Source organism: Anolis carolinensis, chromosome 5, assembly GCF_035594765.1.
Source record: "Anolis carolinensis isolate JA03-04 chromosome 5, rAnoCar3.1.pri, whole genome shotgun sequence".
Lineage (NCBI taxonomy): Eukaryota > Metazoa > Chordata > Lepidosauria > Squamata > Dactyloidae > Anolis > Anolis carolinensis.
The window spans coordinates 6603642-6618236 of NC_085845.1; the positions used below are offsets into that span (position 1 = coordinate 6603642).

General features: G+C 42.3%; 1 protein-coding gene across 1 annotated transcript in view; it reads right to left on the reverse strand.

Annotated features, from left to right (window-relative positions):
- Positions 1–14595, reverse strand: part of atrn (attractin) — a 210513-nt gene that overhangs the window by 125306 nt on the left and 70612 nt on the right. The window contains exons 4-10 of the mRNA XM_062981636.1: positions 9989–10117; positions 8617–8822; positions 7813–7981; positions 5966–6056; positions 4599–4842; positions 3559–3742; positions 1591–1745 (exon numbers count right to left, since the gene is read on the reverse strand). Coding sequence (XP_062837706.1) covers positions 1591–1745; positions 3559–3742; positions 4599–4842; positions 5966–6056; positions 7813–7981; positions 8617–8822; positions 9989–10117 — 1178 coding nt within the window. The remainder of the gene's footprint in view (positions 1–1590; positions 1746–3558; positions 3743–4598; positions 4843–5965; positions 6057–7812; positions 7982–8616; positions 8823–9988; positions 10118–14595) is intronic.

Genomic DNA, 14595 nt, shown 5'->3' on the forward strand with positions numbered 1-14595 from the left:
CATCGTTCAGTCAGGAACATATTCCACTTGGATAGGACATCTTACTGCACAATTAAAACTTGGGGCAAGTCCCACTGCCACAGAGCACATACAATGAAATTACTTTTATAGTTCAGCTGCACAATCATCCAGGGCTTGGATTCCCTAGTTTGAGCACATCAACAGGACAGGACAAGATTCATGCAAGAAGGCACCTAGTGGTCCTATAACCCTGCCTAGGATTCAGGAAGACAATGTGTATAGAATCATAGAATAAAGTTGGAAGAGGACACATGTGCCATCTAGTCCAACCCCTCCATGCAGGAAGATCACAAACCAAGTACCCCTAGCAGGTGGCCATCCAGCCTCTGTTTAAAAAGCTTCCAAGGAAGAAGCTTCCATTGGACTCTGAGGTAGAGAGTTCCACTGTTGAACAGCTCTTCTTAAGAGTCAGGAAGTTCTTCCTAATGTTCAGGTGGAATCTCCTCTTCTGTAATTTGAACCCATTGCTCTGAGACCTAGTCTCCAAGCCTGCTCCCTCCTCATAACATTATTTCAAATATTTATAAATAGCTATCATGTCTCCTCTCAACTTTCTCTTCTGCAGGCTAAACAGAACCAGCTCTTCATAGGGATTCATGGTCTCCAGACCTTTGATCCTTTTAGTTGCCCTCCTCTGGGCATCTTCCAGCTTGTCAATATCTCTTTTAATCTGTGGTGCCCAGAATTGGACACAATATTCCAGGTAAAGAGGTCTAACCAAAGCAAATAAAGAGGCACCATTATTTCCCTCGATCTGGACTCTAGACTCTTTTAGATGCAGTCCAAAACCCCATTGGCATTTTTAACTGCTGCATCACACTGTTGGTTCATGTTCAACTTGTTGTCCACAAAGACTCCAAGATCTTTCTCGTATGGACTGTTGTTGAGCCATATTCTGATCCCAAATACAAATTTAGCCTTGCCTTGGGTCAAACAACACATATGTGCCAGGAAGACAAATGTCTACATGTGGGATTTCACAATAACCTTCTGCCAGAGATATGCTGCACTGCATTTAATGTCTTCTGCTGCTTCCCCTGCCCATCCCAGTTGCAATCTTTTCCAAAAGAAAAGTCTGGAGAAAGCAGTAATAGCAAAAATCAAGTGCCAAATCTCAGAAAGTCGCCAGTCTAATCTATCTGCTGCTGCTCTGGTTAATCTGAGACAATGCAAAGCAGGAAGGACTGGTGGCATTTGAAGCATTTCCAATTTCCCTTTCACCTTTAAAGGGGCCATCTGATGTGGCAACACCACTGCAAACTCTCATCAGAGACTTCCCTGGGAATGCCCCCCGAAGCACAGGGTATAAATGTCTCCAATTAATAGGCTTATTGTTATTTATCTCTCCAGCCAAAAACATAGAAAGCAAGCATTGTTCCCCAATGAACTTTGGGAAATTGAATAGGGAAAAGGAAAAACGAACAACTCTCTCGCTTTCATTGAATAAACTCAAACATAAAAGTAAGCTGGTGCGTAACTGGACTTCCATAATAGTTCTACGATCGCTTCTGGCAAGGAAACAATGTACTACACAATGTGGATTTAATTCAGCTGCACAATGGAACTTACCCAGATCGTAGGCCATAAAATCCGAAGAGAAGCACTTGGCCCCATGACTCATGGAGGTGTCATTGTGGGTATTTCCTCCAAAGACCAACATGGTCCCACTGATGATCACAGCAGTGTGCAAATACCGGGAAAACTTGCTCTCCTTGAGAATTGTCCTGCAGAAATAAAGAGAACCTTGATTTCAGAACCTATTCCAGCATAATCTACTGTTCTAAAACAAGAGAAAAATGAACAAACTTCACTTCAAGAATTAAAGCTTTTAGGTGAGGCAGATCAAAGAATCACTGAACAATTATTTTTCAAGGATCACACAGGCCAACCTTGCAGGCTTGGGACAAAACAGGTTGAGGATACCTTATTCAAAATACCAAAATATGAAATATTCCCAAATCGTCCACATGAGTGGCTGAGAAAGTGATACCTTTGTTTTCTGATGATTCAATGAACACAAATTTTGTTTTGTGCACAAAATTATAAAATAAAATTATTTCCAGGTTATGTGTATAAACTGACTAAAAAACACAAATGAATGAGGTGTTTAGACCCATCTCCATGATATCTCTTCTCATACACACACACACACACACACACACACACCCCATTGCAGGTATTCCAAAATCCAAAAAAAGATCTGAAGTCCAAAACACTTCTGGTGTCAAGCATTTTGGAGAAGGGATGATCAGCATGTACAGCCTACAAATAGGCTACTTTCCTATAAAATGTGACAGAAGCAGATTCCTGCAAGGACAAAGGCAAAGCTGCTGAGTTCATCCGCTTCCTTGTGAAACCTTGTCTTTATCAGGAAAGATAGTGCACTGGCCTTAGTTTCCTGGGATGAATGTTCAGCTATCAACAAAGTGCAGTAGCATATCAAGCTGACATGGTCCATAGAGACTCGATCCAAATGCCAACAGTATGGCGTAGCAAGTGAGTTGTAAAATTTGCCTTCAGTCCTCATCACCAATTTGCTTTAGGGCCAGATGAGGTATCATAGCTGCAGACACATTGACCAGAAGCTTGTGAGTAGTGAACACCCATAAAGTGGATTGAAAGTGCACGTATGAGGTAGTGATTCTCCACCCTACATTCAAATCTTTCAGTTATTTTACTCCGTTGATGCTCCAGAACTGTAAGTTAATTTCTCTTCTGAGAAAAAAATATGTTGTAGAAAACTAGAAGAAGGCAGAGGAAAAATTCAGCATCTTCCACCCATTTGTCATTTCAAAGGAATTCAAGCCTAGCTGGATTCTAAAAAGTCATTTTACCCCTTTTTCAAAATGCAAAAGAGAGAGAGATGTTTCCCTAGAAATATAGACTTACTACATGTAAATATACTAACTATGAATTTAGAATGAAATGTATCTACCTTAATGGTTGACATATTTTCTGGCTAAGGCAATATATATCTGCTATAAAATTGACATCTGTCATCTCCTGCCCTTCCCTTCGAATGAAATACCCTGCTCAACTCAATGGCTCTCCAAACTCTTCTCAAAAGCGTAATTGCATAGAGTGACTCTGCATTTATACACAACATTAGGAATAAGACTGGTAGGAAAATAAAACACAGTTGCAGTTGTCCCTCAACATTCGTGTGTAGAGCATATGCAGATTTGATTACTGGCAATTGCAGTACTGGCCACCATGTCTACTGCTGCCCTAAATGAAACTGAAAACATAGGGACGCCTAGAGAGATGGTGACCATCAAATTGTACTGAAGGATCTAGAAATGCAAAGAGAAGTGTTTTCTCAGTTTAAAAAGACAGCATCTGCCATTTTGATTAATATTGCGGTTTCATGGGGACCTCACAAAGGTAGAGGGACTACAATATTGCAATTAGTATGGAAATATCTGAAATTTTATATCTATAAATCAAGATACAGCAGACTACAATGTTAATTAGTGAGCCAGAATGATGTTCAGCTGGCAATATGCGTTGAGAATTCAGGTATACAGATGTACCTACCAGACACGCCTATTGACTTCATACTTGTATAAATCATCTGTCAGCCTGTATTTGTTGGCACTGAAAGCCTTGTATCCCCCATGGGTATAGATGGACTTTGCGTTGGGATCATACACACTGCTGTGGCCATAGCCTCCTTGCACCAAGGCTCCATTTGTTGTTAAAATACTCCATGTGTTTGATGCTAAAACAGAATGAAACAGAATCACTACAAGGAGCAAGATCTTCTTTCTCACAGAGATCCTTCCTGTTATTGAGGGAGACAAATTGTCTGTCGCACTATCCCCACCACAGTTCAACAGCTATGGAGCCCATCAAAGATAAGACAAGGGTGCCATAACATTTTTTTAAAAAAAAACTGTTATTAAAGCAGACTTGCACAATGGTAAGAGAAAACATACTATAATGCTTTCATTTGTTATACTACCATCATTGTTGGTATGTGTATATATATTTAAAATGGTGCCTACCCAAGACTATAGAGTCTGGGGTAAGAAGACAACAAACATAAAAACAGCAGACTGCTATCCTATTAAATAAACATTTATACAAAAGACAAGCTCAAGAGGCATTATAATATGGCAGAGATCAACAAGACAGCAATAGGGCAAAGAAGAGAAACTGGAAAAAGCAAGGGAATATTATGCATCTGATAAAAACAAGGTAGCTGACAAGAGAAAGGCATGCAAGGTGAGGTCTTAACAACAGCAGAAACCAGATTATCAGAAAAAGGGCATCAAAAGAAAGGGTGGAAAAGTAAACTCAGATAGAGTCTTACAGGGGAGGATGAGGAAATGAATATTCAAACAAACATTGCATAATGGAAGCCAGAGGTAAAAATGGAGTCTAAGTCATGGAATAATAAATGACACTTTTAAAACAGTCAAGAAAGAGCTTTGAGGAGAAAAGGGGACAGGCTGGAGAGAAGGAAGGGATTCGTAGGAGAAACACAGAAAGATCAGCTCCAGTTTGTGTAAGAAATTCCTCTCCAATTCTTTTACAAGTAACAGATTAAGAGTTTGTGACAAAGCAATACCCACTCAGATTGTATTCTTGCACATTGCTGATGTACCCGTAAAGAGGGCAGTGCCCAAAGATGACCAGCATCACAACCGAGCCATCATCCAAGGGGACGATGTGCGCCGAATGGCCGACCACGGCGTACTGCTCCTTGGCTTTGGGGAAGGCTTGGACCCAGGACTGGTTGGCGATATGGAACACCCAGAGCTCGTTGGTGACATTCCCGGATTCGTCTATCTTGCCTCCGTACATGTAGATTTTATTCTGGAAAAGAAATCAACCCAGAAATTGTTTTCACATGAAAATGCAAACAAATAAAAAAAACAAATAAGCACTTGGATGTACCAACCAATGAAAAAATTAAGAACCCGGTGACTGATTGTGAAAGTTCTTGCACAAGAATGTGACTTCTCCCTTCTATCACCCTCTCTGGACCAGAATCACATGAACCTTAGAAGCTTCAGTTGCTTCCTAAGAACTACACCCCTTCTTCTGATATTTTCCTTTATTGATCTGCCTTCACAGTCAGAAGAAAGTCAGAAAAATACATGACACAGACCCTCGTCTCACCCACTGAAAAGACATACTTCCACATTGCCACATAGTATCATATTTCATCGATTCTAAGGTGCATTTTCCCTACTTTCGAGCTGAAAAAATGTCTTAGATTTGGTGAAATTGTATTTACAGTAGAGTCTCACTTATCCAGCACTCGCTTATCCAACGTTCTGGGTTATCCAACGCATTTTTGTAGTCAATGTTTTCAATACATCGTGATATTTTGGTGCTAAATTCGTAAATACAATAATTACTACATAGCATTACTGCGTATTGAACTACTTTTTCTGTCAAATTTGTTGTTAAACATGATATTTTGGTGCTTAATCTGTAAAATCACAACCTAATTTGACGTGTAATAGGCTTTTACTTAATCCCTCCTTATTATCCAACATATTCGCTTATCCAACGTTCTGCCGGCCCATTTATGTTGGATAAGTGAGACTCTACTGTATATGCAACCATTTGGGTGCATGGGGAACTCATTTTAAAAGAACGGATATTCATGGTAAGACACCATTTAGAATGGGCAAAGGCAGGAGAGAAGACATTGCCAGAAGAATGGAATGGAGTCACTAAGAAGCTGCTCGGTACCTGAGAAAGGTAAGTAGCTTTCTTGTCCATGAAAACTGATTGGATAAATATGGGCAAACCCAGCTATGTATGGTTAAAAGTGTCATCAAAATGCATTAACTGTACAGTGAAGATGAGCCCTCATTGAAATCTGGAAACTTAACGAATATCCTTCTAGCCTTCTGCCAGGGGACATCTCTTTTCACGCCAGGCTTAGCATTGAGATCAGAGCAGAAAATAAGGAGAACCCACTTACTTCATGGAAGGCCACAGAATGACCATATCTGATCACAACTGAATTCACGCTGCTGTTGAGAGGTAGCCACTCACTGGAAACAAGGTCATACCTGCAGAAGGAAAAGGGCAAAAAACAGACTGGTATGTCCTTTTGAACCCACAGCTACTATTTATACTATTCACAATACCTGAGGGAAAAGAATAGGACAAAAAAAGATAATAATGGAAGGGATATTTACCCCATAAATACAACCAGTCCTGATGTGGGCATAAACATCATACCGATAATATAAACTTCTGCACTTTTTTAAGTATGGAAAAAGTAGCCCCAGAACAACTTCAAATAAATTCCAAAAGTTTATGGAAGATACAGTGAACAAGAGGAAAGATTATTCCATTTTCTGTTTAGTCCTGTCTTCAAATATTCTCCTTGGATATCATTCAAAACAGGAGAGATGAATGGGAACCTTATCCTTTAATGCTTTTTTATCCTGAAGTTCTATCGCAGTCAGTCAGGCATGCAGCCACGTGAATTGCCACTTCTGGTTAACTTTTATTGAAGTCAGCTGTACTGACTTCACATTGACTGATTGGCTGATATATTTATTAAATGTACCCACTTATATGCCTCAAATATGTGCACCCATAAACAATGTATAATATGCTTTTAAGAAAGTATGAGAACTCACTGTGGGGATAAAATAAGTCAGTATAAAGAAAACTCTATCAATAATGTGTTGTGAGACTGGAAAATGAAGGCAGCAGCAGGTTTGGAAGCATATTTCCCACATTTTAGAGATCTGGTGACATTTTTAGGCCCAGAAAATGCTTCTATTTTAACCTAGAAGTAAACTGGAGCCAAAAATAATAATAATTCAGTAAGGAAGACTTCAAATCTAGCCCTCACCCTCTGTTTCTTGTTTTCCTGAAAGAAGGACCTACTTTGGACTGGCTGGACACTGGACAGTTGTCCACTATGTGCCACTCACAAAAAATACATGGGTGAAGATTGAAGAGGGAGCCCTGTGTTCTGTTGAGGCAAGAGGAATCATTTGCAAAAGACAGAATACATGCTCCTTCCGACAGATATCCTGAGATTTGGGTCAGGCTTTCTGCCAGGCCTCTGAGCATCCAATTATGCAAAGATCTGAACATTACTCAGCATTGAATTCCTACACAGGACTTCAGAGAGACTACAAGGAGTCAAATAAGGATACTGACGAACTGAAAAATGTCCAGAGAAGAGCAACCAAAATGGAAAAAGTTCTAGAAACCAAGCCTTATGCATCTTAGAGGTTGTCATACTGCAAGTGGAGCTAGCTTAGTTTCCTCTGCTCTAGAAACTAGGACATGGAGCAATGGATTCAATGACAAAAAAGAAATTCCACCTGAATATTAGGAAAAAAAACCTCCTGATACTCAGGGTTGTTTGACAGTGGAATGCTCTACTGTCTCATGGTAGAGACTTTTTCCTTGGAGATTGCGAAACAGAGACTGGATGGCCTTTCATCAGGAGCGCTTGAATTGAGCATTCCTACAAGGGATTAATTAGTCTCTTTCAATTCAATTATTCTATAATATTCACAGGAGAGAAAAGCACACAACACAATCCCAATTGTAGGGACAATTAAGTACCTACAAGCCGTGTTTTTGGGAAAACCTTATCAAAGCAGTTTTCAAAAGGCCAAATGGAAAGAAGAAAAACATTTAATAGAAGTTTATGTAAAACAAGTGCTGTTATTTGCTCTGACATAAGATGCGATTTAAGAGTTATCATGAGAGAAACAAATTTACATGAAGCTGCCCATGGAACTTCTCCACCTGTCCATCCCCAAACTTACAACCATTCTGTAAAATTTTACTTACGCCAAAACCATTTGGGAATCTGTGTGGTTGAACATGTAGCCTCCAACAACCCACATGATGTCATCCTGGACTATCGCTTTATGCGATGCTCTTGGGAGCTTGGGCAGGTAGAATTCTTCACGGGTCCAAAACGAGCGGTTTGCTGGAACAGGAACTGAGCAGTCTGTGCCTAGGTGGAGCAGCAGATATTGCATTTCAAGAGTTGGGATCAGGTATCGGTAAAAGGATCCTGTGCAAACTACTAGCCCACAAAATATTACAGACATCAATAGAGTATAAATTCACTAAAAGCTAGTGAGGAGTCAAAATATACTCATAACTGGAGGTGTGAAAGTGTCCAAAAACCTAAAAGATGTTGTAATTAGATGGCTCTAGATTTGCAAGAAAATAAAAACTCTGGAAAAGCCATAGAGGACAAGGCCAAAGCTATATATCCTACCTAATATTCTATCCACAAAGGGCCAAACAGTAGCCTATACGGCAAGTTCTGCTTACAGGGTTGAAAAGGTTCTGCCATTGAGATTATGTGTCTACCACTGAGATTATTTTTCTGCCATTGAGATTATGTACAGGAATGGAAGAGATATGGGAGAAATCCTTACCCAGGGATCACAAAAAGAAAAATTTAGAAATGAAGACTAAGAAGAAAGAACAAAGAAGCCCAAAGATTCAGCTAAAATCTGGTAGTAAATTTTGTTAGGATAGGGCTAGTTACTGTCTGTCAGGATCTCATCTTTGAAGATACAACAAAAAAGGAGGAGCCAGATCTGAAACTCTGTTAGCACCTGCCAACTTCTCACCCACCTTGCCATCCAGCGGTGCAGACACACCCCTGAGAGACATTCCTACTGCACTGGCCCCTCTCTGGGAAGCCACAATCTTCAGGGCAAAAAGGAATGTCGCAGGCTTCTCCTTTCCAATGCTCTGAACATTCACACTCAACCACTTTGCTGCTGTGGGTGAGCTTGCATTCCCCTTGGCCAGAGCAGTTGCGAGGGCAGACGTTGAAGCTGTGGGGAGAGAAACAGAAGGGTCACGTCAAGCATTGTTCTCACAGCACAGTTTTTGTAAAGCAAGACGTAACTCTGAGCATTTTACTTTCAAGTAAGTAAATAAGATTACTTCAGGACCTAATTCCTCTTCATCACATATTTACACACATGGTCAGAATGATGAAAAAGCAGAAGCGGCTGCTGGCTTTTCATAACGATGAAACTAGGGCTCAGCACCATGGACAGTTCATTTAAAGCACAAAGCAGATTTACTGCCCCAATGGCATGCAATTTGCCAAGCCCCCTCTGTGAAAGGCTTCTCCAGTCTTTCCAACATTTTCTGGCGACTGCACACAATTCTGCTGGAAAGTGACCACAGAACTGTATCAGAGAACCTGTTGTTTCTAGAAATCTCTGGGTCCTTGTTCATGACTGGAGGAAGCTGACTACAGTAAAAGAACTAGAGGTTCCTAGAAAGATTCTTTTTAGTCAAATCCATGAATAATCAAACCTGTAAAAAAAAACTACACATATGGAGGGACTACTGCATTTCTGTTGTGCCTGTGAAGTACCAACTGAGACCACAAGATGGTAGTGCTGTGTCTAGAATCTCAGGTTCCTAAAGTGTTTATAGCTCCATCTCGCAAGCAAAAGCTAGTTATCACTGGATGAAATTAGAATTTTATACACTTAATGAATACCGAGAATTGTAGCCCAACAGCACTTGAAGGGCTGCATTTTGCCAACAATAACAAAAGAAAACTTTTTTTAGAGGATTTGCGAGGGAACAAATGACATGTCAAGTAGCAATCGTCTTGTCTATGTGTTGCTTCTCATAGACAAGCAGCCAGTGAAATGTCAGGAAGTTGCTGCAGGTAACATAAATGCATACCTGACGGCATAGAGAAAGCATTTCCAAGCTGGACCTATGGTATTCAACTATTTGTGTAAAAGTGAAACTGTGGGCAATGAGCTTGCATAATAAACAGGCCTACTTTCATCACCTGCTAAACTATCAAAAGTGAAACCAAGGCATCCCTATGTTGTACTACAAGAAAGAGAAGTAATGTGATATATATTTTGAAACGGCCTTGGAATGTTACCCCAGAATAAATTTAAAAGTACTATTATCATACAGTATTTTCAACATTTTTCTTTGGCACCCCTTATGTGTATTTACTTACTTGTAGGTGATGTTGAACCCCGTCAAGTTATAAGCCGCGTCACTGAAGAAATGCAGAAGCGCATAGCCGGAGGTGGCAACGACTTCTGGGACTGTCTCGTTGTTTTCCCTCTCAGGAACAATAAGGCCGCTGCAAGAGAGGGGACACTACAGTAAAAAGAGGGATTTCATCAAATGCAGTTGGTCCAGTGCAGTTGGGAGCCTCCGGTAGCTCAGTGTGTTAAAGCGCTAAGCTGCTGAACTTGCGGACCAAAAGGTCGCAGGTTCAAATCCGGGGAGCGGAATGAGCGCCCACTGTTAGCCCCAGCTCCTGACAACCTAGCAGTTTGAAAACATGCAAATGTGAGTAGATCAATAGGTACCGCTCCAGCGGGAAGGTAACGGCGCTCCATGCAGTCATGCCAGCCACATGACCTTGGAGGTGTCTACGGACAACGCCGGCTCTTTGGCTTAGAAATGGAGATGAGCACCAACCCCCAGAGTCAGACATGACTGGACTTAACGTCAGGGAAAACCTTTACCTTTACCTTTAGTTGGTCCAAAGACACAGCTGTCTCCACTATCTAGCAAAAGGCTAAGAAATATAGGTGTATATTTTTGATGGTTTTGACAAATAGGATGAAGGCCTTCATGACCTCTTATTGCAGGCATAGTTTAGATGTGTCACAAGATATTACTGAATCACCACGTTATTCTCATAAATCTCTCATCGACCAATTTAATGCATAGTCAGCCCCTCACATTCACTAGGGTTGGGGGCACAAGACTCCCATGAAAGTAAGTGACCACAAATAAAAGAATTGGGATTTTTAATCTGAGAGAACACCTCTTTAGGAATGTCTAAGTCTTCTAGCACAGCTCTATAGTCAACATGCGCTGGAAGGTGGTCCTAGAGCAGGAGTGGGCAAACTTTGGCCCTCCAGGTGTTTTGGACTTCAACACCCACAATTCCTAACAGCCTACTAGCTGTTAGGAATTGTGGGAGTTGTAGTTCAAAACACCTCGAGGGCCCAAATTTACCAATGCCTGCCCTAGAATCACACTGGAGTACCTAAAGACTCCTAGAGATATTTTCTCTCTAGAAATCTATAGGTCCTCCAGCATGACTGGAAAAAGTTGACCACAGAGTCATACCCTTGAGATTCCCCTAAACCCATGAATAATCAAATCCACAAAAGTCCAAACTACAAATATAGAGGAATGATTCTATGTGTCACTGAAACATATGGTTCCTTTTAACAGTGAGGGCTTTAAAAAAAGAGGCAAGAAGAAGATCCTCTTGCAACCTGAGATAACAAGCATATAATGTTCTTAAATTATGCATAATATAATCTTAGTCATAAATCAAAGGTGGGGTAGCAAGATCTCACATGTATTTCTAAGAATAGCTGAAAGAACTCACAACCTATCGAATCTCTATATGCATTTCATATTTTCCTTTAAAGCCAACAGGTATGATGCAGCCAGGGTAATTAAAAATAATAAAAAATGACATCCGATGTTCCTGGTTTGTGTACTTTTAAGGACAGAAAATCATCTGATTAAGAGGAGGATTTCAGGCTTTTGAAAGTGAAAAAAGAAACTCAAAGAACTCAATGTACTTAGAAACTATTACTACAAAAACTCTTGCACTTGCAAATAGCCTTGCTGTATGATAGGGTTAAGCAAGAATATATCCAAGATCCAAGAATATATTTGCAAAGCAATCTCCGCAGTCAAGTAGCTTGGAATCGTTAACTCTGAGATTTGTTTGCTTTGATTGTAAACCTAGAGCTTATCAAACATCACTATGACAATTATCAGAATGTGAAAGCTGTCTAGAATTCAAGGGCATGTATAATGGCAGCATGACAGCAATAACAACATTCAGTAACTGAAATTAGTGTGGTCTACAGTAAATCTTAGCATTCCTCGGGTGTTTCTACCAAATACCTATTTATATTTTGCAACTATGTGAAAGGAACAGATTCCTTGAAGGACTTAAAACAGCTACAGGTTTTCTGCTCAAAGGCTGTGCTGAGGAAGAGGACCTGATGTGTTGCTTGAAGCATGTGTGAGTAGATATGTGCCTTCAAGTCGGCTTTCACTTGGAGTGATCTCATGAATTTCATAGGGTTTTCTTGGGCAAGGAACACAGAGAGAGCTGTTTTTGTCAGTTCCTTCCTTTTAAACATAGCCTACAGCACCTGACATTCATTGGCAGTCTCTCATCTAATATAAGCAGGGTTGGCCCTGGTGAGCCTACAAGATCAGATAAGAGCTGGTGCTTTCAAGCTATTTAGACCCTGTTGCTTGGAACATAGATTTTCCAAAAGTCTGGAAAAGGAATACATGAGAAGACTGGGAAAGGACAGGTTGCTTACCTGTAACCATGTTTCTTCGAGTGTACTCTGTGAATTCACACTAATGGAGAGGCTGCGCCTGCGCAGGTTCCAACGGAAACTCTTCCCAAGCTGAAGTTTAAATTTTGGCGGTAGCCACGCCCCTCCGTTCCCGGAGGGCATATAAGGCAGCCCTCGGCGCCTGCTCTCCAGTTCCTACGCCGCTAAGGCAACGAGGAAGGAAGAGGGTTTGCCAGAGGGGAAGGAAGGGCGGGCTTGTGTGAATTCACAGAGTACACTCGAAGAAACATGGTTACAGGTAAGCAACCTGTCCTTTTTCTTCGTGTACTCTGTGAATGCACACTAATGGAGACTAGCACGCTTAGGTCTCGGAGGCGGGCTAAGCAAACCCTGAGAACGAGATAATGTCCAAACATATGTTTATTAAACATCAATAACATGGCCCGAAGGGCCCATTGAAGTATTGCATGAACACACGCATAACACCGAGAGCAACCCGGTGAGGCATGATATAAACAATTCAAGAAAACGTGGGCAAGTAAGGTGTATCATTCCCCAAAGGAGGAAGGCAATAGCAAATAAGGCACAATTGTCAGAGAGAACAGTGCAAACGTGTACTGAGCAGGAAATCGACAAAAGGGTCGCATGAAAAAACATTCACAGAGGAGGAGTATATGAAGAAACCTTTCAGGACAGACAGGATGATAAAACTGACCTAGCAAAGGCTGAATCCTTTAAGGTTTTCTGGTCTACCCTATAGTGAGACACAAACGTAAGGGGGTTGGACCAGATCGCTGCCCTACAAATAGAGTCCAGGGGGATGCCCCTTAGAAAGGCAGTCGACGTGGAGAGGCCTCTCGTCGAACGTGGGCGAACTGACGGAGGGGGTGGGCGTTTGGCCAGCTCGTAGGCCAGTTCAATAGCCTGAGCAATCCAATGAGACAGTCTCTGTGAAGAAATAGGATTGCCCAGTTTATCTGGAGCATGGGCCACAAAAAGTTTTGGAGTCTTTCGAATGTCTTTAGTACGGTCCCGATAGAAAAGGAGTGCCCTGCGCACGTCAAGGAGGTGCAGCCTCCGCTCAAGGGGAGACGAGGGGTTTGGAAAGAAGGCGGGGAGGACAATGTCCTGGTTAAGGTGAAAGGCTGAGACCACCTTGGGGAGGAAGGTGATGTCCGGGCGGAGAACGGCACGGTCATGATGAAAGCGGAGGTAAGGTTCATCAACCCTAAGGGCCGCCAGTTCAGAGGGTCTGCGCGCCGAAGTTATGGCCACCAAGAAGGCAACTTTCCACGAAAGGAGACGTAGGTCGGTCGAAGCCAAAGGTTCGAAAGGGGAGGCAGTGAGCTGGGAAAGCACGAGCTCGAGGTTCCACCCCGGTGTAGGAGGCTGAGACGGCGGGCAGATATTATTGTAACCCTTTAAGAAGGTTTTGACAAGGTGATCAGAGAACAACGATGGTCTACCATGTTGTTGGAAACACCAGGATAGGGCGGCCAAGTAAGATTTCATAGAAGCAAGAGAAAGCTTTTGGTCTGCCAGAGACATAAGGAAGTCCAGCACTATCGGTATCGAGGTTGGGAAGGCAGTAATTCCCCGGGAGCGAAGAAAAGAGCGGAAGCGAGAGACTTTATAAGTGTATGATCTGGTTGTAGCCGGCTTGTGAGCTGCGCGGAGGACCTCCTGCAGGTTCTGCGGGAGGGAGGTCAGGCAAGAATTCTCCAAGCAGTGAGATGTAGAGAGGGGAGATCCGGGTGCAGGATCTGGCCGTTCTCTCTGGACAAGAGATGTGGCAGGAGAGGCAGAGTGAAGAAGGTCGCTCTGGAGAGATGAAGAAGAGCCGGGAACCAAGGTTGGCGAGGCCAGGCTGGAGCTATCAGGATCGCCGACGTCGGTATCGACCGGAGTTTCTGTAGAACCTTTGGTATGAGAGGGAAAGGCGGAAAGAGGTAGATCGGTTCCGCTGACCAGTCCAGAAGGAAGGCGTCTCCCAGGCAGCCTGGAAAGGAGGACGGGGGAAATCTCGCCCCGTACCGAGGCAACTGTGCGTTTTGGGGAGAAGCGAAGAGGTCCAGAGTGGGAAAGCCCCATTTGTGAAAAAGCGAGAGGAGAGTCTCTGGATCGAGCATCCACTCGTGGGAGGAGGTCGTCATCCTGCTGAGGGCATCTGCTAAGTTGTTTTGGATCCCGGGAAGGTGAATCGCCGAGACTTGAATGTTGCGGGCTATGCACCAGTACCACAGCTGGGAGGAGAGAAGCATCAGCT